Source organism: Tachyglossus aculeatus, chromosome 19 (genome assembly GCF_015852505.1).
Source record: "Tachyglossus aculeatus isolate mTacAcu1 chromosome 19, mTacAcu1.pri, whole genome shotgun sequence".
Classification (NCBI taxonomy): Eukaryota; Metazoa; Chordata; class Mammalia; order Monotremata; family Tachyglossidae; genus Tachyglossus; species Tachyglossus aculeatus.
Window position 1 is genome coordinate 1,436,132 of NC_052084.1, and position 22,537 is coordinate 1,458,668.

Consider the following 22,537-nt stretch of genomic DNA (forward strand, 5'->3'; position numbering starts at 1 on the left):
ACGATTGATGATGATGATGATGATTTATCTCCGCCCCAGAGGGGCGAGAAGTTGGAAGTGGGCTCTGCCCATCATCATCATCAATCGTATTTATTGAGCGCTTACTGTGTGCAGAGCACTGTACTAAGCGCATGCCCAATTCCCCTGGCCATGAAACCAGGGGAAGCAGTGCGGTCTAGTGAGAAGCACCGTGGTCTAGTGGAGAGAACCCGAGGCCTAGGATTTGGTTAGAAACCCGCTCCACCGCCGGTCTGCTCTGTGTGACCTCGAGCAAGTCACTTCTCTGTGCCTCAGTTACCTCACCTGTAAAATGGGGATTAAGACGGTGAGCCTGGACGATGCCCAATCTGATTAGCTTGTATCTACCCCAGTGCTAATGAACACCATTAAAAAAAAACCCCAGAAAAACTTCTCTAGGGGCCAAGGCTGCTGTCTCGACTGTAGCAGGGCTCGGGAGAACCCGGGAGAAAGCTTCTTCTCGAACCTGTACTTCCCAAGCGCTTAGTACAGTGCTCTGCACACTGTAAGTACTCAATAAATCATCATCATCATCATCAATCGTATTTATTGAGTGCTTACTATGTGCAGAGCACTGTACTAAGTGCTTGGGAAGTACAAATTGGCAACGTCTAGAGACAGTCCCTACCCAACAGTGGGCTCACAGTCTAAAAGGGGGAAACAGAGAACAAAACCAAACATACTAACAAAATAAAATAAATACGATTGATTGATTGATCGATTGATTGAACAACGGTTCCGCTTACCTGTAGGCCGACGGCTCATTCAAGTCGAGGGTTTCGCTGATGTAGTCGGCGAGTATGAAGGGAAATACCGGGTACTGCATGAGATCGTTGAATGAACGGCCCGCGTGTTTGTTTAAATGAGTCAGGTATTCGAAGTTGGTGATCTGCCCCGAGTACCAGAGGTTTGTGAGGGCGGTGATGTTGCCGTATTCCAAAAGATTTGGGAGGTTGTTGGTGAGCATATTGTGGTACACGTCATCGCGGACCTAGGAGACAAGTAAACGGTTTTCTTTATTTTTTTGGTTCATACGGTGCCGTTCCTCAGACAAGCCCAGGGCACGGTCCCTCCGACGCCGAGCTCTCACAACCAAAACATGCTGAAGTGAAGAGATGCTGCGGATTCCTCTCTCTTCGGTTCCCGCTGCCCTTTTCCTCCAACCGGTTTCCTTGTCAGTTCAACGGTAGGGAAGGTCCCGGTTCCTCAGCAGAACTGAGGTAGGAGCCCGGGTTTCTCGGTGGGATCGATTCGAAGGGCAGGAAAGCAGTCCAAGGGCAACGGACAGGTGAATTGGGGCTTTCTTCCCCTTGTCCCCCCGATGCCATTTTAAATTGGCAAACCCAAGAACTCCGGCGCTAACTTCTCCAAAAGGCCTTGGTCCACGGCTCTGTTTTCCTTTATGCATGTTCATATATGCATGTTATATGTTACCAACTTGTACTTCCCAAGTGCTTAGTACAGTGCTCTGCACACAGTAAGCGCTCAATAAATACGATTGATGATGTTAAATATTAACAGCATGACTGAGTGGAGAAGGGGTTTAGAGTCAGAGGACCTGGGTTCTTATTTTCTAATACACCATTTAAAGATTTCACAACCGTTACCTTAATCATGGCAATGTTTAAGTCCCCAAGCGGCAATCTTTTCCCACGGAAAAGCGACACGCGAATAACGAGCCACGTACCTTGGTGTTATCAAAAGCCAACAGGAGAGTCCTGCCGTTGGTCAGAAATATTTCGACGGCATTATCTCTGAGCTGCCACCACCGTTTGTGAACTTCCTTAATTTCTTCAAACGTCCATGAAAATGACGCGGGGTCCGTCTCTCCCTGAAGACTCTGAGATAGGGGAAACCGATGACAGGTGGTTTCATTTTTTTTTTAACCACTCGAAACCAATACACAAATTATTTTTAGTTCAGACCGATTTGTATTAGGATACGTTGCCCTCATCTACAGTGGAGCTATACCTTAAGGTTACATCGGAAAGGAAAAAGGGGAAAAAGTTACATAGCGCTATCCTTTAAATCCTAAACCCATCCCACATTCTTTTCAAACACCAGCATCATCATCATCATCAATCGTATTTATTGAGCGCTTACTGTGTGCAGAGCACTGGACTAAGCGCTTGGGAAGTACAAGTTGGCAACATATAGAGACAGTCCCTACCCAATAGTGGGCTCACAGTCTAAAAGGGGGAGACAGAGAACAAAACCAAACATACTAACAAAATAAAATAAATAGAATAGATATGTACAAGTAAAATAAATAAATAAATTAACAGAGGAATAAATATGTACAAACATATATACATATATATGACCGGTGTGATCAAGAGGTGTTCCAGTGAATAATAATGTTGCTATTTGTTAAACGCTTACTATGCGCAAAGCACTGTTCTAAGCTGGGGAGGATACAAGGTGATCATGTTGTCCCACAGGGGGCTCACAGTCTTAATCCCCATTTTCCAGATGAGGGAACTGAGGCCCAGAGAAGCCAAGTGACTTGCCTAAAGTCACACAGCTGACAAGTGGCGGAGCTGGGATTCGAACCCATGACCTCGGACCCCCAAGCCCAGGCTCTTCCCATTGAGCCACGCCACTTCAATGGGAGGAAGGTTAGTTGTAGCCTGGGCCTATCCCCGCATGTTATTTGGATGATTTAAGATGAAGGGATTTTTCTTACAATAAATTGGGTAGTTAGGGCATAGTGCACTTTGGCTTCCAAGAGTCAGATAATTTGTATCCACTTGCTCCCAGGAGGATTGCGGATGGAGGTGGGATGTTCTGGGAGAGATGTGTCCGCGGTGTCGCTAAGGGTCAGAGATGACGGCGGCAGAAGACAAGATCTTTCCTCGGTGAGTTTCATTCATTTAATCATATTTATTGAGCGCTTACTGTGTGCAGAACACTGTACTAAGCACTTACTATGAAGTACAATACAAAGTGACATGGCGTAGTGGATAGGGCACGGGCCTGGGATTCGGAAGATCATGGGTTCTAATCCCTGCTCCGCCACTTGTCTGCTATGTGGCCTTGGGCAAGTCACTTCACTTCTCTGTGCCTCAGTTACCTCATCTGTAAAATGGGGATGGAGACTGTGAGCCCCATGCGGGACAGGGACTGAGTCCAACCCGGTTTGCTCCTATCCACCCCAGCGCTTAGTACAGTGCCTGGCACATAGTATGTGCTTAACAAATACTATTATTAATATTTTTATTATTTTAATGGCAGTACATGCACACATGTACGTGTTTGCCGTCCCCCCCGTCCACTCCAATCCTCGGAGCCTGATTCCTCCAAATTTGAGTTTTGGGGAGGGAGGAAGGAAGATAGCGTGCGACCAGCTGAGTCAGTCGATCCGTCAGTCGTATTTACTGAGCCCTTATTACGTGTGGAGCACTGTACTAAGCGCTTAGGAGAGGACGACAGACCAGTATGATAGACACTTTCCCGGCCCCACGGTGAACTTACCTGAGCCTGGGCCTCTCACTAGAACTCTCCCACTTTGCCCACCCCCGCTGTTGGGTAGGGACCGTCTCTATATGTTGCCAGCTTGGACTTCCCAAGCGCTTAGTACAGTGCTCTGCACACGGTAAGCGCTCACTAAATACGATTGAATGAATGAATGAAAAGGTAGCAAAATCCGGGCGGAGAGAAAGTGGGTTTTCACCACGGGCCCGGGGAGAAGAGGTGAGCAGAAGTGGGGAAGGGCCCGAGTGAGAAGCCTTGAGGGATAGAGGCGGGAAAAGCAGGGAGCACTTTAACAGAAATTAAAATCACTGCATCGTTTTAAATGAAGCATCCCAGTCATCTGAGGAAAAGCTAATACAGATGACTTTGGTCCAGAGGCTGAAGAGGCATTTAGCCTTCAAGCAGGAGAAAAGCTATTGTCTGCGAGAGGGGGAGTAGATGGAGACAGGAGAAAGAGCGGGCTTAGATTTAATAATAATAATAATAATAATGGTGGGATTTGTTAAGCACTTACTATGTGCAAAGCACTGCTCTAAGCTCTGGATTTCCCCGGGAGGACTGTGCGTTAGGCCTAAGGAGCAACTTCTTCCCAATGGGACTGGAATCAGTTGCCTCCTCCAGGAGGCCTTCCCAGACTGAGCCCCTTCCTTCCTCTCCCCCTCGTCCCCCTCTCCATCCCCCCATCTTATCTCCTTCCCTTCCCCACAGCACCTGTATATATGTATATATGTTTGTACAGATTTATTACTCTATTTTTTAATTTATTTTACTTGTACATATCTATTCTAATTATTTTATTTGGTTAGTAGGTTTGGTTTTGTTCTCCGTCTCCCCCTTTTAGACTGTGAGCCCACTGTTGGGTAGGGCAAGTCTCTACATGTTGCCAACTTGTACTTCCCAAGCACTTAATACAGTGCTCTGCACACAGTAAGCGCTCAATAAATACGATTGATTGATTGATTGATTGATTGCCAAGGGAGGTGAGACAGATCTGCCTTCTGGAGATTGTAAAAAAGAGAGACAGGGCCGGTCCCGGGCCGGTCGGTCTGGGTGGCCCCGGCCCAAGGACCGGGCTGGGTTAGATGGCTCCCGGCAGCCCGCTCGATCCCCAGTTCGGTCAACGAAATCAGCGAAGAGTCCGTACTTACCGAGCTGTCGATCGTGTCGGAAGCGTTGTCCTCGACGAAATACATCCCGCATTTGCCTGCAGAAAACCGTTCGAAAGAAATGCTTGTCGGAGGAGGAAAACACAAGCGGCAGCTTTTCCCTGTGGCGGTCTTTAGGGGTCTAAATTGGGGCATTTGGAGTGCAGGATTTCCTCTCAATCTAGCTGAGAGGGGATTGAGTTTTTTTTTAAATGGCATTTGTTAAACGCTATGTGCCAGGTACTGTACTAAGCGCTGGGTAGATACAAGCTCATTCATTCATTCATTCGTATTTATTGAGCACTTACTGTGTGCAGAGCACTGGACTAAGGGCCTGGGAAGTCCAAGTTAGCAACATATAGAGACGGTCCCTACCCAACAGCGGGCTCACAGTCTAGAAGGGGGAGACAGCCGACAAAACAAAAGATATTAACAAAATAAAATCAATAGAATAAATAGGTACAAATAGAGTAATAAATCCGTACAAACATATATATATATATATATATATATATATATATATATATATATATATATATATATATATATATATATACAGGTGCTGTGGGGAGGGGAAGGAGGGAAGGTGAGGGGATGGGGAGGGGGAGAAGGGGGTTCATGCCCACCCAGGGACGATTTTATTGCCTTCTAGCCTGTGAGCCCGCTGTTGCGTAGGGACCGTCTCTAGATGTTGCCAGCTTGGACTTCCCAAGTGCTCAGTACAGTGCTCTGCACACAGGAAGCGCTCAATAAATACAACTGAATGAATGAATGCATTTACAGTGGAGGTAACTGAGGCACAGAGAAGTGACTGATTCACCTTGATTACCTTGTAACTTCCCCAGCGCTTAGAACAGTGCTTTGCACATAGTAAGCACTTAATAAATGCCATTATTATTATTATTATTATTATCAGGTTCTAATCCTGTGTCTGCCACTTGTCTGCTGTGTGATCCTGGGCATGTCATTTCACTTCTCTGGGCCTCAGTTACCTCACCTGTAAAATGGGGATTAGGACTAGTGACTATTTGGGACATGGACTGTGTTTATAATAATAATAATAATAATAATGGCATTTATTAAGCGCTTACTATGTGTAAAGCACCTTTCCAAGCACTGGGGAGGTTACAAGGTGATCAGGTTGATGATGATGATGGCATTTATTAAGCGCTTACTATGTGCAAAGCACCGTCCTAAGCGTTGGGGAGGTTACAAGGTGATCGGGTTGTCCCACGGGGGGCTCACAGTCTTCATCCCCATTTTCCAGATGAGGGAACTGAGGCCCAGAGAAGTGAAATGACTTGCCCACAGTCACCCAGCTGACAAGCGGCGGAGCCGGGATTTGAACCCATGACCTCTGACTCCAAAGCCCGGGCTCTTTCCACTGAGCCACGCTGCTTCTCTGTGTTTAACAGGATTATCTTGTATCTTCCCCAGTGCTAAGTACAGTGCCTGGCAACATAGTAAGTGCTTAACAAATACCATTTAAAAAATAAACAAATAAAGGCCTGCCTTCTAATTCTGGCTCTGCCAACTGCTTGCTGGGTGACCTTGGCCAAGTCACTTCGTTTTTCAGTTTCTTCAGCCATTAAATAGGGATTCAATACCTGTACTTTTAGACTGTGAGCCCATTGTTGGGTAGGGACTGTCTCTATATGTTGCCAACTTGTACTTCCTAAGCACTTAGTACAGTGCTCTGCACACAGTAAGCGCTCAATAAATATGATTGATTGATTGATTGATTGTACTCTCTCCTGTTTCCCTCATTAAGGAAGCAGCAGGGCCTACTGGATTCATTCAGTTGTGTCTATTGAGCACTTACTGTGTGCACAGCACTGTACTAAGCGCTTGGGAAGTCCAAGTTGGCAACATCTAGATATGGTCCCTACCCAACAGCGGGCAGCGTGGTTCGGTGGAAAGAGCCCGGGCTTTGGAGTCAGAGGTCATGGGTTCGAATCCCGACTCCACCACATGTCTGCTGTGTGACCTTGGGCAAGTCACTTCACTTCTCTGAGCCTCAGTTCCCTCACCTGTAAAATGGGGATTAAGATTGTGGGACAACTTGATCACCTTGTATCTTGTACCTTCTGGACCGGGAGCCCACTGTTGGGTAGGGACTGTCTCTATATGTTGCCAACTTGGACTACCCAAGTGCTTACTACAGTGCTCTGCACACAGTAAGCACTCAATAAATACGATAGATTGATTGATTGTATCCCCACCTGGGCTTAGAACAGTGCTCTGCACATAATAAGCGCTTAACAAATGCCATTATTATTATTCACTCAATAGTTATTCACCCTGCGGGTTCCACTCAGGCTTAGCCACCGGCCTGCTGTGTGACCTTGGGCAAGTCTTTTCACTTCCCTAACTGTAAAATGGGGATCGAATACCTGCCCTCCCTTCTGTTGAGGGATATGTATATGTATATATGCTTGTACATATTTGTTACTCTATTTATTTATTTATCTTACTTGTACATATCTATTCTATTTATTTTATTTTGTTAGTATGTTTGGTTTTGTTCTCTGTCTCCCCCTTTTAGATTGTGAGCCCACTGTTGGGTAGGGACTGTCTCTATATGTTGCCAACTTGTACTTCCCAAGCGCTTAGTATAGTGCTCTGCACAAAGTAAGCGCTCAATAAATACGGTTGATGATGATGATGATGTTGAGACTGCGAGCCCCATGTGGGACAGGGAACTGCGTCCGACCTGATTAACTGCATCGAGCCCAGTGCTTAGAACAGTGCTTGACACACAGAGAGCGCTAAACAAATGCCATAAAATTTGTTTTTCCAAAAGGGGGAGAAGGGTGTGAGTTTCCCTATCGCTTTTCTGGGAAGAAGTCTACCATCTTCTGCTTACCCCCAGCTCAGCACCAAGCTTGGCACATAGTAATAATAATAATAATAATAATAATGGCATTTATTAAGCGCTTCCTATGTGCAAAGCACTGTTCTAAGCACTGGGGAGGTTACAAGGTGATCAGATTGTCCCCCGTGGGGCTCACAGTCTTAATCCCCATTTTACAGATGAGGGAACTGAGGCACAGAGAAGTGAAGTGACTTGCCCAAAGTCACCCAGCTGACCATTGGCAGAGCTGGGGTTTGAGCCCATGACCTCTGGTTTTGTTCTCTGTCTCCCCCTTTTAGACTGTGAGCCCACTGTTGGGTAGGGACTGTCTCTATATGTTGCCAATTTGTAGTTCCCAAGCGCTTAGTACAGTGCTCTGCACATAGTAAGTGCTCAATAAATATGATTGATTGATTGATTGATTGATTGACTCCGAAGCCCGGGCTCTTTTCCACTGAGCCACGCTGCTTCTCATAGTACTTCCCAAGCGCTTAGTACAGTGCTCTGCACACAGTAAGCGCTCAATAAAGACGATTGAATGAATGAATAGCAAGTACTTTATATTTATATATATGAAATTACTATGAAACATACCAGAACAACTTACTTCCATGCTCAAATACATATTGAGTTCTACTTACCCAGTAATAATTCACCAGCCGTCTCTCTAGATGGAGCCACGCTGATGCAGCGTCGATTTACTCTGCAAACACACAATCGGCATCTTACCCACCTCGGATGGCTTTCGTTCATTCATTCGTTCATTCAGTCGTATTTATCGAGCGCTTACTGTGTGCAGAGCACTGTACTAAGCGCTTGGGAAGTCCAAGTTGGCAACATCTAGAGACGGTCCCTATCCAACAGCGGGCTCACGGTTCCTGAAGAGCACGGCACTTTGATTGGGTCAAATCATCGTGGGCAGGGAATGTGTCCGTTTATTGCTCCCTCCCAAGCGCTTAGGACAGTGCTCTGCATGCAGTGAGCGCTCAATAAATACGACTGAATGAATAAATGACGCTGCGGTCATGGAGCGGAGCAGGCTAGTGCTGTCCTGTGGGAAAGCCCACTGTTGGGTAGGGACTGTCTCTATATGTTGCCAACTTGTACTTCCCAAGCGCTTAGTACAGTGCTCTGCACACAGTAAGTGCTCAATAAATACGATCGATGATGATGATGATTCCCTTCTCTAACTCTCTCTACCCCCGTGATTTCCCAGCCTCAACTCTCCCCTTCCCTGAATGGGGGTGGCCGGGTTCTTTCCCTCACAAAAGGAACGTGGAAAGAGAAAATTGGGGGCTACATGTCGCTCCGCCGGGCTAATGGGGGCCCGCGGAACCCACGCGTGGCCAAAAGACGACAGGACGTTGGCTCTCCAGTGGCTCGGCCTCTGTGACCCGATGTCCCATTCTCCCTCCCCCTCTCTTTCCTACCCAAAAAGGTCCTTTTGCCAAAAAAAAGCCGTTCCCGTTGAGAGAAAGAGGCTTAAATGCTCGAGATGATTATGCACCCTTCCCAAAAATCCCCAGGGGGATGTCGGTGGTTAGGGGGGAGGCTCCAAAATAAACCACGGTGGAGGGGCGGGGGGCGACCGCTCCTCTTGAGCCTCCACTCGGGGAGGAGGCTCCTGGGGTTCCCTGTGCTCTGCTTAAGCTGGATTTTCCAATGATTTCCTGTTAATACGGTGGGGCACTATGGGATGAATCCCAACTTTCCCAGTTGGGATCATCCCCTTCAGACACCTTGCTCTTTCATCTCCCACTTAAAGGGGCCCCAGGCGGAGAGCCCGGCTCCCTCGTTTGTCTGCTATGTGACTGGGGCCAGTCTCTTCATAATAATAATAATAATAATAATAATAATAATGGCATTTATTAAGCGCTTACTATGTGCAAACCACTGTAATAATAATAACGGCATTTATTAAGCGCTTACTATGTGCAAAGCACTGTTCTAAGCGCTGGGGAGGTTACAAGGTGATCAAGTTGTCCCACAAGGGGCTCCCAGTCTTAATCCCCATTTTACAGATGAGGGAACTGAGGCCCAGAGAAGTGAAGTGACTTGCCCACAGCTGACAATTGGCAGAGGGGGATTTGAACCCATGACCTCTGACTCCAAAGCCCGGGCTCTTTCCCACTGAGCTACGCTGCTTCTCTGGGCCTCGGTTCCCCCATCTCTAAAACGGGGATCCATAATAATTACGGTATCCGTTCAGCGCTTACGACGGGCCGAGCACTCACCTTATGGATTCGCTGGCCGCTTTGTCTTTCACGGTAGAGGAGAAAGAGGAATGGGTTTTGTCCTCGAACAGGTAAGACAGGGGCGGTTTAATCACATCTGTTGGGGGGGGGAGGAAGGAAAGGGAGAAGGGTCAACGGTTTCTCTCGGCCGCAGTGGGCGCCCGGGCGGGGGCCGCCGTTACCTTCGGCTCTTTGCCGGTCTCTGATCAGGTATTTGTTGGGGATCGTCAGGTAGCACCTCTGTAGGCGCCTCCTCTCTCGGTTCGGGCCTTCCGTGGGGTCCAACTGCCAGGAGGTCGGGTAGTAGACGGGGTCGTACCAGAGGGCCCTGCGGCGGAGACATCGGGGAAGACTTTATCACCACCGGCCCCTGGTTGTCTCCGACCATACGGCCCTTGAGGGGGCTTTGCTTCGGCCACCCGTTGGGCGAGTCTCAGGGAAAACGCACAGTCTTCTAATGACGGCGTTTATTAAGCACTTACTATGTGCAAAGCACTCTTCTAAGCGCTGGGGAGGTTACAAGGCAATCAGGTTGTCCCACAGGGGGCTCACAGCTTTAATCCCCATTTTACAGATGAGGCAACCGAGGCCCAGAGAAGTGAAGTGACTTGCCCAAAGTCACACCGCTGACAATTGGAGGAGCCGGGATTTGAACCCATGACTTCTGACTCCAAAGCCTGTGCTCTTTCCACTGAGCCACGCTGCTTCCCCTAGACTAGACTGTGAGCCCACTGTTGGGTAGGGACCGTCTCTAGATGTTGCCAACTTGGACTTCCCAAGCGCTTAGTACCGTGCTCTGCACACAGTAAGCGCTCAATAAATATGACTGAATGAATGAATGAGTGAACACACCTTAAACTTTCACCGTTCTTTCCAAGTGCTTAGTAGAGCCCAGCGCTTAGAACAGTGCTCTGCACATAGTAAGCGCTTAATAAATGCCATTATAAAAAAAAAGTTCACTGCGCTCAGCAGGTGTTCAGCAGAGACCGCTGATGATAATAATAATAATAATGATGGTACTTGTTAAGCGTTTACTATGTGCAAAGCACTATTCTAAGCGCTGGGGAGGATACAACGTAATCAGATTGTCTCATTGGGGGCTCACAGGCTTCATACCCATGTTACAGATGGAGTAACTGAGGCGCAGAGAAGTGAAGTGACTTGCCCAAAGTCACCCAGCTGACAAGTGGCAGAGCCGGGATTTGAACCCATGACCTCTGACTCCAAAACCCGGGCTCTTTCCACTGAGCCATGCTGCTTCACTACCTAATTCCTAATGATACCTAATGCTCATGGAACAGCTGAAATGTAAATACACCAGGAACACTCCTCAGGCCACCGTTTTAGTTAAACCGTAGGTTCATTCATTCACTGGTATTATTGGAGAAGCAGCGTGGCTCAGTGGAAAGAGCCCGGGCTTTGGAGTCAGAGGTCATGGGTTCAAATCCCGGCTCTGCCAATTGCCAGCTGGGTGACTTTGGGCAAGTCACTTCACTTCTCTGGGCCTCAGTGACCTCATCTGGAAAATGGGGATGAAGGCTGTGAGCCCCCCGTGGGACAACCTGATCACCTTGTAACCTCCCCAGCGCTTAGAACAGTGCTTTGCACATAGTAAGCACTTAATAAATGCCATTATTATTATTATTATTATTGTTATGCAGCAGCATCAATTCTAGGTGAGGTTGAATCACTGAGAGAATGCTCTCTGCAATAATGCATTTCCTGATTAGTGCTCATGTACCTCTCAATTAATAGTAGGGCAGGGACAGTCTTTTAGACTGTGAGCCCACTGTTGGGTAGGGACTGTCTCTATATGTTGCCAACTTGTACTTCCCAAGCGCTTAGTACAGTGCTCTGCACGCAGTGAGCGCTCAATAAATACGATTGATTGATTGATTGATTGATTGACAGGACTTGACAGCAGGAAAGCCATGTTTGAGATGGTCTCCAGTTCAGATTCGATCACTCTGCTTTTACATTCCAGCTCTGAGCGTTGATAGGCTCCATTTTTTTAAAGTACCCGAGTTCGGATTACACACTCTGGTTCTGTATAATAACAATAATAATAATAATAATAGCATTTATTAAGCGCTTACTATGTGCAAAGCACTGTTCTAAGCACTGGGGAGGTTACAAGGTGATTAGGTTGTCCCACGGGGGGGCTCACAGTCTTCGTCCCCATTTTACAGATGTAACTGAGGTCCAGAGAATTTAAGTGACTTGCCCCAAGTCACACAGCTGACAATTGGCAGAGCCGAGATTGGAACCCATGACCTCTGACTCCAAAGCCCGGGCTCTTTCCACTGAGCCCCGCTGCTTCTCTGTAGTGTTCAGAAGAGGATTCCCAAACCGATTCAGAACATTTCCTAAAAAAAACCCTGCCTCTTCTCAGCTGAAATTCAAACTTTTCCTTCTCTCCCATTTTATTCTACAAAAACCCGGATCCTATAAAATGGAACAGTTCCATTAAATTAAATTTAAATTAAATAGTTCCATTAAATTAAATTAAACTAAGTGCTTGGGAAGTCCAAGTTGGCAACATATAGAGACGGTCCCTACCCAACAGCGGGCTCACAGTCTCAAAGGGGGAGACAGACAACAAAACATAGTCACAAAATAATGAAGCCCTGAAGCCTGTTGGGATCCCTGCTTCTCGAGAAAGCTTTGGGAACCTCTGGAACTGAGGTTCGTAATAATAATACCGTCTCTATATGTTGCCAACTTGGGCTTCCCAAGTGCTTAGTCCAGTGCTCTGCACACAGTAAGCGCTCAATCAATACGATTGATTGATTGATATTAGTAAGTGCTTAACGAATACCACGAAAAGAATGGAGTGAATACGGCTGAGGGATCGGTCACCGACCTGTCGTGGGTGAGTTGCCGGATCATCTCTTGCCAGTGTCTGCTGGCGCTTAGATCAACTTTATACATCCCCCTGATATGCTGGATCACTTTCTTCCTTTCGATCCCCTGCGACAGAGACACCGCCTGCGTGATGTCCGCGGCTACTTTGGAAATATCCTTTGACTTGCCCTCCAGGCGCTGAAAGAGACTGAGGGAGGGGGGAAAAACGGCGGCGGCGGGAGTTGGGAGGACAAATCTTTGAAATTAAATTAATTCATTAATTTAATACATTTTTAATTCATTTTAATTTATTTTATTTAAAATTTTGAAAAATTAATTAAAATTAAAATTAAAAAAATTATTAATTTTTAATAATTTTCAGTACAGTGCTCTCACATAGTAAGCACTCAATAAATACGATTGATGAAATTAGGGAATGAGGGAGGCCGGCTGAGGCGGCCCGCTTTCTTCCGGCTCACCTGTGCTGGTTGTTGGCGACCGTCTTCTTCCAAGCGGCTTTGCTCACTTCTTCCTCCGCTTCCAGCTTTTTCTGCTCCTGAAACGATTTTGGAGCGGGTCATTTGGTTTCCGAGGAAGTCAGGGGGATGTTCTGCTTACCTCGCACATCCCGGGGTTCTGACGGGGGGAACCTGGCCTTCCCAGACTGAGCCCCCTCCTTCTTCTCCCCGTCCTCCCCTTCTCCATCCCCCCCACCTTACCTCCTTCCCTTCCCCACAGCACCTGTATATATGTATATATGTTTATACGCATTTATTTATTTGACTTGTACATATCTATTCTATTTATTTCATTTCGTTAGTATGTTTGGTTTTGTTCTCTGTCTCCCCCTTCTAGACTGTGAGCCCACTGTTGGGTAGGGACTGTCTCTATATGTTGCCAACTTGTACTTCCCAAGCACGTAGTACGGTGCTCTGCACACAGTAAGCGCTCAATAAATACGGTTGATTGATTGATTGATTGATTGAGAGCGGGACAGGAGGCCCGGACAGGCCGCTGATTTGAAGCCGACAGTAGTCACCCAGGGGACACGGCTGATTTAGCCAGCTGCTGCGTGTCACCTCATCCTCTTCCCAAGAGGATGGGGGAGAGGACAGAATATGTATACGTGTTTGTACATATTTATTACTCTATTTATTTATTTATTTTACTTGCACATATCTATTCTATTTATTTTATTTTGTTAGTATGTTTGGTTTTGTTCTCTGTCTCCCCCTTCTAGACTGTGAGCCCACTGTTGGGCAGGGACCGTCTCTATATGTTGCCAACTGGTACTTCCCAAGCGCTTAGTCCAGTGCTCTGCACACAGTAAGCGCTCAATAAATACGATTGATTGATTGAGATCGGGACAGGAGGCCCGGAGAGGCCGCTGATTGGAAGCCGACAGTAGTCACCCAGGGGACACAGCTGATTTAGCCAGCTGCTGCGTGTCACCTCATCCTCTTCCCAAGAAGACAGGGGAGAGGACAGAAAGCGAGTTGTTAACCCACCACCCACTGGCACTAGGACCAATGTACTCGGGTTCATTCATTCATTCATTCAATCGTATTTATTGAGCGCTTACTGTGTGCAGAGCACTGTACTAAGCGCTTGGGAAGTCCAACATATAGAGACGGTCCCTACCCAACAGCGGGCTCACAGTCTAGAAGGGAGAGACAGAGAACAAAACAAAACATATTAACAGAATAAAATAAATAGAATAAATATGTCCAAATAAAATAGAGTAATAAATCCGTACAAACATATATACAGGTGCTGTGGGGAGGGGAAGGAGGTAAGGTGGGGGCTGATGGAGAGGGGGAGGAGGGGGAGAGGAAGGAGGGGGCTCAGTCTGGGAAGGACTCCTGGAGGAGGTGAGCTCTCAGTAATAATAATGTCATTTATTAAGCGCTTACTATGTGCAAAGCACTGTTCTAAGCGCCAGGGAGGTTACAAGGTTGTCCCACGGGGGGCTCACAGTCTTAATCCCCATTTTCCAGATGAGGGAACTCAGGCTCAGAGAAGTGAAGGGACTTGTCCGAAGTTACACAGCTGACAATTGGCGGAGTAGGGATTTGAACCCATGACCTCTGAATCCAGAGCCCGGGCTCTTTCCACTGAGCCACGCTGCTTCTCTCAAGCACTACTCAGTAGGGCCTTGAAGGGAGGAAGAGAGTGTGGCTTAGTGGATAGAGCCCGGGTCTAATCCCAGCTCTGCCACTTGTGGGCAAATCACTTCACTTCTCTGTGCCTCGGTTCCCTCGTCTGTAAAAGACCGTGAGTTCCCTGTGGGGCAGTGCCTGTATCCACCCTGATTATCTCGTATCCTCCCCAGCGCTTAGAACTGTGCCTGGCACAGAGCAAGCGCTCAACAAATAGCAATAAAAGAAAATTAGAACACTTGGCAGTGACTCCGCAGACATCTCAGTCTGGGAATACCATTCAAAACGAGGTACGTGCCCGTGTACCGTACCCAAAAACGGATAGACGATTGTCCCGTTCGTTTTGGGTCGTCCCGTGGGATCCTCTGAGAATTTATTTATTCGGACCCACCTCTTTAACCACCTTGGTGAGGTCTGCTTTCGGGGGAATGCATTTGGGACCGCATCCTTTCACAGCACTCAACAGCAACTCTGCCGCGGCCAGTTCCTCTTCGGTCACTTCGTCCGGGTGGTCGTGCATCAGCTCGTATAAATACAGGGCCAGCTTGGGTCCGTGCTGAAAGAGGAGGGCAGAGCGGTGATCCTGCTGCCGAAAATTACGGCTTTTTATCTGAAATAGTCACCTGGCAGCCCTGGCTTTCCTTACCTGGGAAGGGGATACGACGGAGGTTGGTAGGAATTTGGGACACTGAATGGCAACTTAAGAACTAAATAGTTCACTTGCACACAAAATCGTTTTACCTGCTGGTCGTTGCCAGAAGGCAATCTGCACGGATTAGAGTAAGGGCTACTGCTATTCTTTACCCACCTCCCTGCAATACTAATAATAATAATGGCATTTATTAAGCGTTTACTATGTGCAAAGCACTGTTCTAAGCGCAGGGGGAGATGCAGGGAAATCAGGTTGTGCCACGTGGGGCTCACAGTCTTCATCCTCCTTTCATTCATTCATTCATTCAATCGTATTTATTCAATCAATCAATCAATCATATTTATTCAATCAATCAATCGTATTTATTGAGCGCTCACTGTGTGCAGAGCACTGTACTAAGCACTTAGGAAGTCCAAGTTGGCAACACAGAGAGACGGTCCCTACCCAACAGTGGGCTCACAGTCTAGAAGGGGGAGACAGACAACAAAACAAAACATATTAACAAAATAAAATAAACAGAATAAACATGTACAAATAAAATAGAGTAATAAATCCGTACCAACATATATACATATATACAGGTGCTGTGGGGAGGGGAAGGAGGTAAGGTGGGGGGGATGGGGAGGGGGAGGAGGGGGAGATGAGGTAACTTTTCCAGATGAGGTAACTGAGGCCCAGAGAAGTGAAGTGACTTGCTCAAAGTCACACAGCTGACAGTTGGCGGGGCCGGCATTTGAACCCATGACCCTTGACTCCAAAGCCCGGGCTCTTTCCACTGAGCCACGCTGCTTCTCAACAGAAATAACGATTTGCTGTCCGTGGTGAGGGACTATGTTAGCCTGTGACCCCCATAACCCCCCGCCTCGAGGGTCAGGGACTGTGTCTAATTCTCACCCGTATTTTTTCCCCAGTGTTTAGTACAATGCTTTGCACATGGTAAGCGCTCAATACTATCGCTACTACTATTGTTCAATTAGCGCCAACCTTGATCCCGTCTTCGAATAACTCTTCCCTATTGCCTTGAAGGTGGAAGGCAGAAAAAAAAAAATTGAGCCCCTCCTATTATTACTCTATTACAAGCCCCTATTACTCTATTATTTATTTATTTTATTTGTACATATTAATTCTATTTATTTTATTTTGTTAATATGTTTTGTCTTGTTGTCTGTCTCCCCCCTTCTAGACTGTGAGCCCACTGTTAGGTAGGGACCGTCTCTATACGTTGCCAACTTGGACTTTCTAAGTGCTCAGTACAGTGCTCTGCACACAGTAAGCGCTCAATAAATATGATTGAATGAATGAATAAATGAATGAACTGTTCCAAAACACAAGTGAGTTTTCAGGGGAGCCTGACCATTCTCAGAAGAAGGGGATGTGCCCAAGTGCTTTGTCCCCCCCGGTTCTGGAGTGGAGTGTCCAGTGAGACTTTGGTGGGTCTTGTAACACAGGTAATATATAATAATAATAATAATAATAATCATAATGTTTGTTAAATGCTTACTTTATGCCAAGCACTGTTCTAAGCGCAGGGATAAATACGAGGTTATCAGGTTGTCCCACGTGGGGCTCACAGTCTTAATCCCCATTTTACAGATGAGGGAACTGAGGCCTATATATTCTGAGCAGGGACTAAGTCAGTAATACCAATAATATCAATAATAGTCATTCAATCGTATTAATTGAGCGCTTACTGTGTGCAGAGCACTGTACTAAGCGCTTGGGAAGTCCAAGTTGGCAACATATAGAGACGGTCCCTACCCAACAACGGGCTAATAGTGCCAGAAATCTCCAATGAGCAAAGCTCCAGGACCACAACTGTCTGAAATAAGGATATGTGAGGTTTCTTCTCCTCATCCCGGCCTTCGGGTTTGTTTTGATGCCCTGAAGATCATGAGAAGTTGTTTTCCACGATGGCAAAACATCTACTTTGAGCTAACTGCCCACCATCATAAGAAAAAAGAAAAATCATGGTGAATTTGTCCTGGAAATTCACGCCATTTAAAATTCAAGGGCTTCAATTTCCAGTTGGTGAACGTCCTTCTAAGTTTCCTGCCTCTGGGAAGGGCATCTTAAAGTCTGCAAGGTAGGGACTGTCTCTATATGTTGCCAACTTGTACTTCCCAAGCGCTTAGTACAGTGCTCTGCACACAGTAAGTGCTCAATAAATACGATTGATTGATTGATTGATTGAAATGATTCTGAGAAATCTCTGGAAATCAGTCCCGGAGGGTTGTTCAATGCTTGCTGCAGACATTCCCATGATAAAACCAGTTAAGGGGATTTCAGACGTGAATCCTACTCTATGTAGGCAATCTGAGTTGAATATTATTTACCATTTTACATTTTTGTTGACATAAACGTATTAAAAAGGACTGCATCATTTCCCAAATGAGCAGAAGATGAACATATGCAGTGGAGAAAACAGCAACATCCATGTTTAATGAAACCCGACAAATTAAGTAAGAGCCAGCTGCTCTCCGGCCAGACGAGATGCGGGGACAGAAGCGCTAGGAGGAGGATGAATGCCTGCCAAATTGGCAAACGGAGAAAGATCTCAAATGACGGGGATGTTTTTCAGCTAAGAAATCAGTGTGCTTCACGAGCTTGGAAACATTAAATCACTGCTTAGTGAAATCCAATCTCCAGTCCTTTAAAAAAAAAGTTTCCAGAGAGCCTTCCGTTGGATGAGAATTGCTCCCAATACTACTACTTCACATTCATATTATTTTTTCTTCCAAAGCTCTTTCACACGCTGCCAATTATTCTTCTAATGGCCTCGTGAGGTAGGCGGGGGTTAATAATAATAATAATAATAATAATAATAATGATGGCATTTGTTAAGCCAATTGTTCTAAGTGCTCCGGGGGATACAAGGTGATCAAGCTGTCCCATATGGAGCTCACAATCTTAATCCCCATTTTACAGATGAGGTAGCTGAAGCTCAGAGAAGTTAAATGACGTGCCCAAGGTCACACAACAGACTGTGGCAGAGCCGGGATTCGAACCCATGCCCTGTGACACCCAAGCCCGGGCCCTTTCCACTGAGCCACGCTGCTTCAATAATGGGTTGCCATTATTCTTCCCGCTTCCCAATGGAGAAAGTGCGTTTGACATATTTGATGTGGAAAGAGTTGACAGCCGAAAGTACCTCTCCAATTCGGGTCTAATCAGTGAATTCCCAGTTTAGGAAATTCCAAAAATTACTCATTCAATCGTATTTATTGAGCGCTTACTGTGTGCAGAGCACTGTACTAAGCGCTTGGGAAGTCCAAGTTGGCAACATCTAGAGATGGTCCCTACCCAACAGTGGGCTCACATCTAGAAGGGGGAGACAGAGAACAAAACAAAACATATTAACAAAATAAAATAAATAGAATATGTACAAGTAAAATAAATAGAGTAATAAATATGTACAAACATATATACATATATACAGGTGCTGTGGGGAAGGGAAGGAGGTAAGGCGGGTGGGATGGAGAGGGAGAGGAGGGGAAGAGGAAGGAGGGTTCCCCAAGAAACCTATCCTCCAGTCCTTCCCTGGCTAAGCCCTCCTTTCCTCTTCTCCCACTCCATCCGCATCACCCTGATTTATTTTATTTGTACATATTTATTCTATTTATTTTATTTTGTTAATATGTTTTGTTTTGTTCTCCGTCTCCCCCTTCTAGACTGTGAGCCCACTGTTGGGTAGGGACCGTCTCTAGATGTTGCCAACTTGGACTTCCCAAGCGCTTAGTACAGTGCTCTGCACACAGTAAGCGCTCAATAAATACGATTGAATGAATGAATGAATTTGCTCCCTTTACCCTCCCCCCCACCTTCAGCCTCACAGCGCTTATATGTGTATCTGTAATTTATTTATTTCTATTAATGGCTACCTCCCCCTCTAAAATGGGGATGAAGACTGTGTGAGCCCCACATGGAACAACCTGATTACCTTGTATCTAGCCCAACGTTTAGAATAGTGCTTGGCACATAGTAAGAGCTTAACAAATACCATAATTATTATTATTACGGCTCTGGCCGACCGTGGGGTAAGCGAAGCAATTTACAAAAAGTATCCTGGCTGCCAAGGGACTACTGTACTTCCTTTCGTTCATTCATTCAGTCGTATTTATTGAGCGCTTACTCTGTGCAGAGCACTGTACTAAGCGCTTGGGAAGTACAAGTTGGCAACATATAGAGGCAGTCCCTATAATAATGATAATGACATTTGTTAAGCGCTTACTATGTGCTGAGCACTGTTCTAAGCGCTGGGATAGATACAAGGTGATCAGGTTGTCCAACGTGGGGCTCACAGTCTTCATCCTCATTTTACAGATGGGGTAACTGAGGCCCAGAGAAGTGAAGTGACCTGCCCAAAGTCACACAGCAGACAAGTGGCGGAGCCGGGATTTGAACCCACAACCTCTGACTCCAAAGTCCATGTTCTTTCCACTGAGCCATGCTGCTTCTCAACCCTACCCAAGAGTGGGCTCACAGTCTAGAAGGGGGAGACAGAGAACAAAACATATTAACAAAATAAAATAAATAGAATATGTACAAGTAAAATAGAGTAATAAATACGTACATATTTACTATTCTATCTATTTTGTTAATGATGTGCGTCTGACTTTATTTCTATTTATTCTGATGACTTGAAACCTGTCCACATGTTTTGTTTCGTTGTCTGTCTCCCCCTTCTAGACTGTGAGCCCGTTGTTGGGTAGGGACCGTCTCTAGATGTTGCCAACTTGGACTTCCCAAGCGCTTAGTACAGTGCTCGGCACACAGTAAGCGCTCAATAAATACGATTGAATGAATGAAAGTACAGCAGTCCCTTGGCACCCAGGATACTTTCTGTTCACTGCTTCGCTTACCTCACACAGTAAGCGCTCAATAAATATGATTGAATGAATTAATACTGTACTAACATATACGCTGCTCAGAGAAGCAGCGTGGCTCAGTGGAAAAGAGCCCGGGCTTTGGAGTCAGAGGTCATGGGTTCAAATCTCGGCTCTGCCACATGTCTGCCGTGTGACCTTGGGCAAGTCACTTAACTTCTCTGAGCCTCAGTTACCTCATCTGTAAAATGGGGATTAAGACGGGGCTTTGGAGTCAGAGGTCATGGGTTCAAATCCTGGCTCCGCCACATGTCTGTGTGACCTTGGGCAAGTCACTTAACTTCTCTGAGCCTCAGTTACCTCATCTGTAAAATGGGGATTAAGACGGTGAGCCCCCCGTGGGACAACCTGATCACCTTGGATCCTCCCCAGCGCTTAGAACAGTGCTTTGCACATAGTAAGTGCTTAATAAATGCCATCATCATTATTATTATTATTATAATGTATACCCATCCTCAGAGCGTGTTCATTCTACTGCACCCTCTGCTATTCATTTTGATTAGTTTGCGATAAATATTTTTTTACGTCTGCCCCCACTGCCACAGCGTGAGCCCCTTGCGGGGCAGCGAATGCGTCGCTTCTTTGGCATTTTCCAAGCCTTCAGTACAGTGCACTGCGTCTAGTAGGTGCCCGATAAATGGTAGCGACGCTATCAGGCTACTCACTTGCAGAGTCGGACTGAGGCACTCCCGCAGGATTTCCTGAAGATTCGGCTCGCGCGCCATTTCCAGAACCTGTGTCCTCTCCCGGAAGGAGCGGGCCGGCGACGAAAGATGCACCAGGAATCTTCCGAGCTGCACCCGGAATGTGTCCTTACAAGTCCAGAGAATTTTAGTCCACTGCTGCTTGAGGCTGCTGGTCCGACTTGAAACCTGGAATCAGAAGAGGGGATGGGGAGGGACGGTCTGGTGAGTCGCCGCGGGCTCCAGAACCCCCGGGCGCTTAGAACAGTGCTTTGCACATAGTAAGCGCCTAATAAACGCCATCATCATCATTATTATTATTATAAAAAGAAGTAGAGAAGCTAGTGGATAGAGCCTGGTTTTAATCCCGGTTCTGCCATCCGTCTGCTGGATGACCTTGGCCAAATCATTTCCTCTCTGCCATTTATTTTAGTTGTACATATTCTACTTATTTTATTTTGTTAATATGGTTTGTTTTGTTCTCTGTCTCCCCCTTCGAGACTGCGAGCCCGCTTTCGGGTAGGGACCGTCTCTATGTGTTGCCAACTTGGACTTCCCTAGCGCTTAGTACAGTGCTCTGCACACAGTAAGTGCTCAATAAATACGACTGAATGAATGAGCTATCGTGGGCTCCAGAACCCCCCAGTGCTTAGAACAGTGCTTTGCACACAGTAAGCGCTTAATAAATGCCATCATCATCATTACTATTATTATAAAAAGAAGTAGAGAAGCTGTGTGGCCTAGTAGATAGCGCCTGGTTTTAATCCCGGTTCTGCCATCTGTCTGCTGGATGACCTTGGGCAAATCCTTTCCTCTCTGCCATTTATTTTACTTGTACATATTCTATTTATTTTATTTTGTTAATCTCTTCTGTTTTGTTCTCTGTCTCCCCCTTCTAGACTGTGAGCCTGCTGTCGGGTAGGGACCGTCTCTATGTGTTGCCAACTTGGACTTCCCAAGTGCTTAGTACAGTGCTCTGCACACAGTAAGCGTTCAATAAATACGATTGAATGAATGAATGAATGAATGAATGAAATGACAGACTGCGAGCCAGTGCTCTGCACACAGTAAGCGCTCAATAAATACGATTGACTGATTGATTGATTGAGCCCAATGTGGTACGGAAACTGATTAGTTTGCATCCACCCTAGCGCTTAGTACAGTCCCCTGGCACATAGTAAGTGCTTAAAGAAGTACCATGAAGAGACAAAAAAAAAATAATCGAGGGCTCAGTCACTCTATATTAAAATTCATTCATTCATTCATATTTATTGAGCGTTTACTGTGTGCAGAGCACTGTACTAAGCGCTTGGGAAGTGCTAGTTGGCAACATCTAGAATTGGTGGCCCGGGGCAGTGTGACGCTGATCGCTGCGTCTGCAAGGCTGCGGCTGTAGGGGAGCGATGTGACAGGTGTTGGCCTGGCTACTATCAATCAATCAATCAATCGTATTTATTGAGTGCTTACTGTGTGCAGAGCACTGTACTAAGCGCTTGGGAAGTCCAAGTTGGCAACATCTAGAGATGGTCCCTACCCAACCATGGGCTCACAGTCTAGAAGGGGCTGGCCTGGGACTCTTTCCACCCTGATA

General features: G+C 46.3%; 1 protein-coding gene across 2 annotated transcripts in view; it reads right to left on the reverse strand.

The window, feature by feature from the left end:
- The window catches only part of LYST (lysosomal trafficking regulator), a 155,058-nt gene that overhangs the window by 42,997 nt on the left and 89,524 nt on the right, over positions 1–22,537 (reverse strand). For both annotated transcript variants that reach the window (XM_038760742.1, XM_038760741.1), the window contains exons 31-40: positions 20,929–21,135; positions 15,120–15,284; positions 13,049–13,125; positions 12,589–12,777; positions 9,908–10,053; positions 9,726–9,822; positions 8,133–8,194; positions 4,641–4,696; positions 1,706–1,858; positions 765–1,009 (exon numbers count right to left, since the gene is read on the reverse strand). In XM_038760742.1, coding sequence (XP_038616670.1) covers positions 765–1,009; positions 1,706–1,858; positions 4,641–4,696; positions 8,133–8,194; positions 9,726–9,822; positions 9,908–10,053; positions 12,589–12,777; positions 13,049–13,125; positions 15,120–15,284; positions 20,929–21,135 — 1,397 coding nt within the window. The remainder of the gene's footprint in view (positions 1–764; positions 1,010–1,705; positions 1,859–4,640; positions 4,697–8,132; positions 8,195–9,725; positions 9,823–9,907; positions 10,054–12,588; positions 12,778–13,048; positions 13,126–15,119; positions 15,285–20,928; positions 21,136–22,537) is intronic.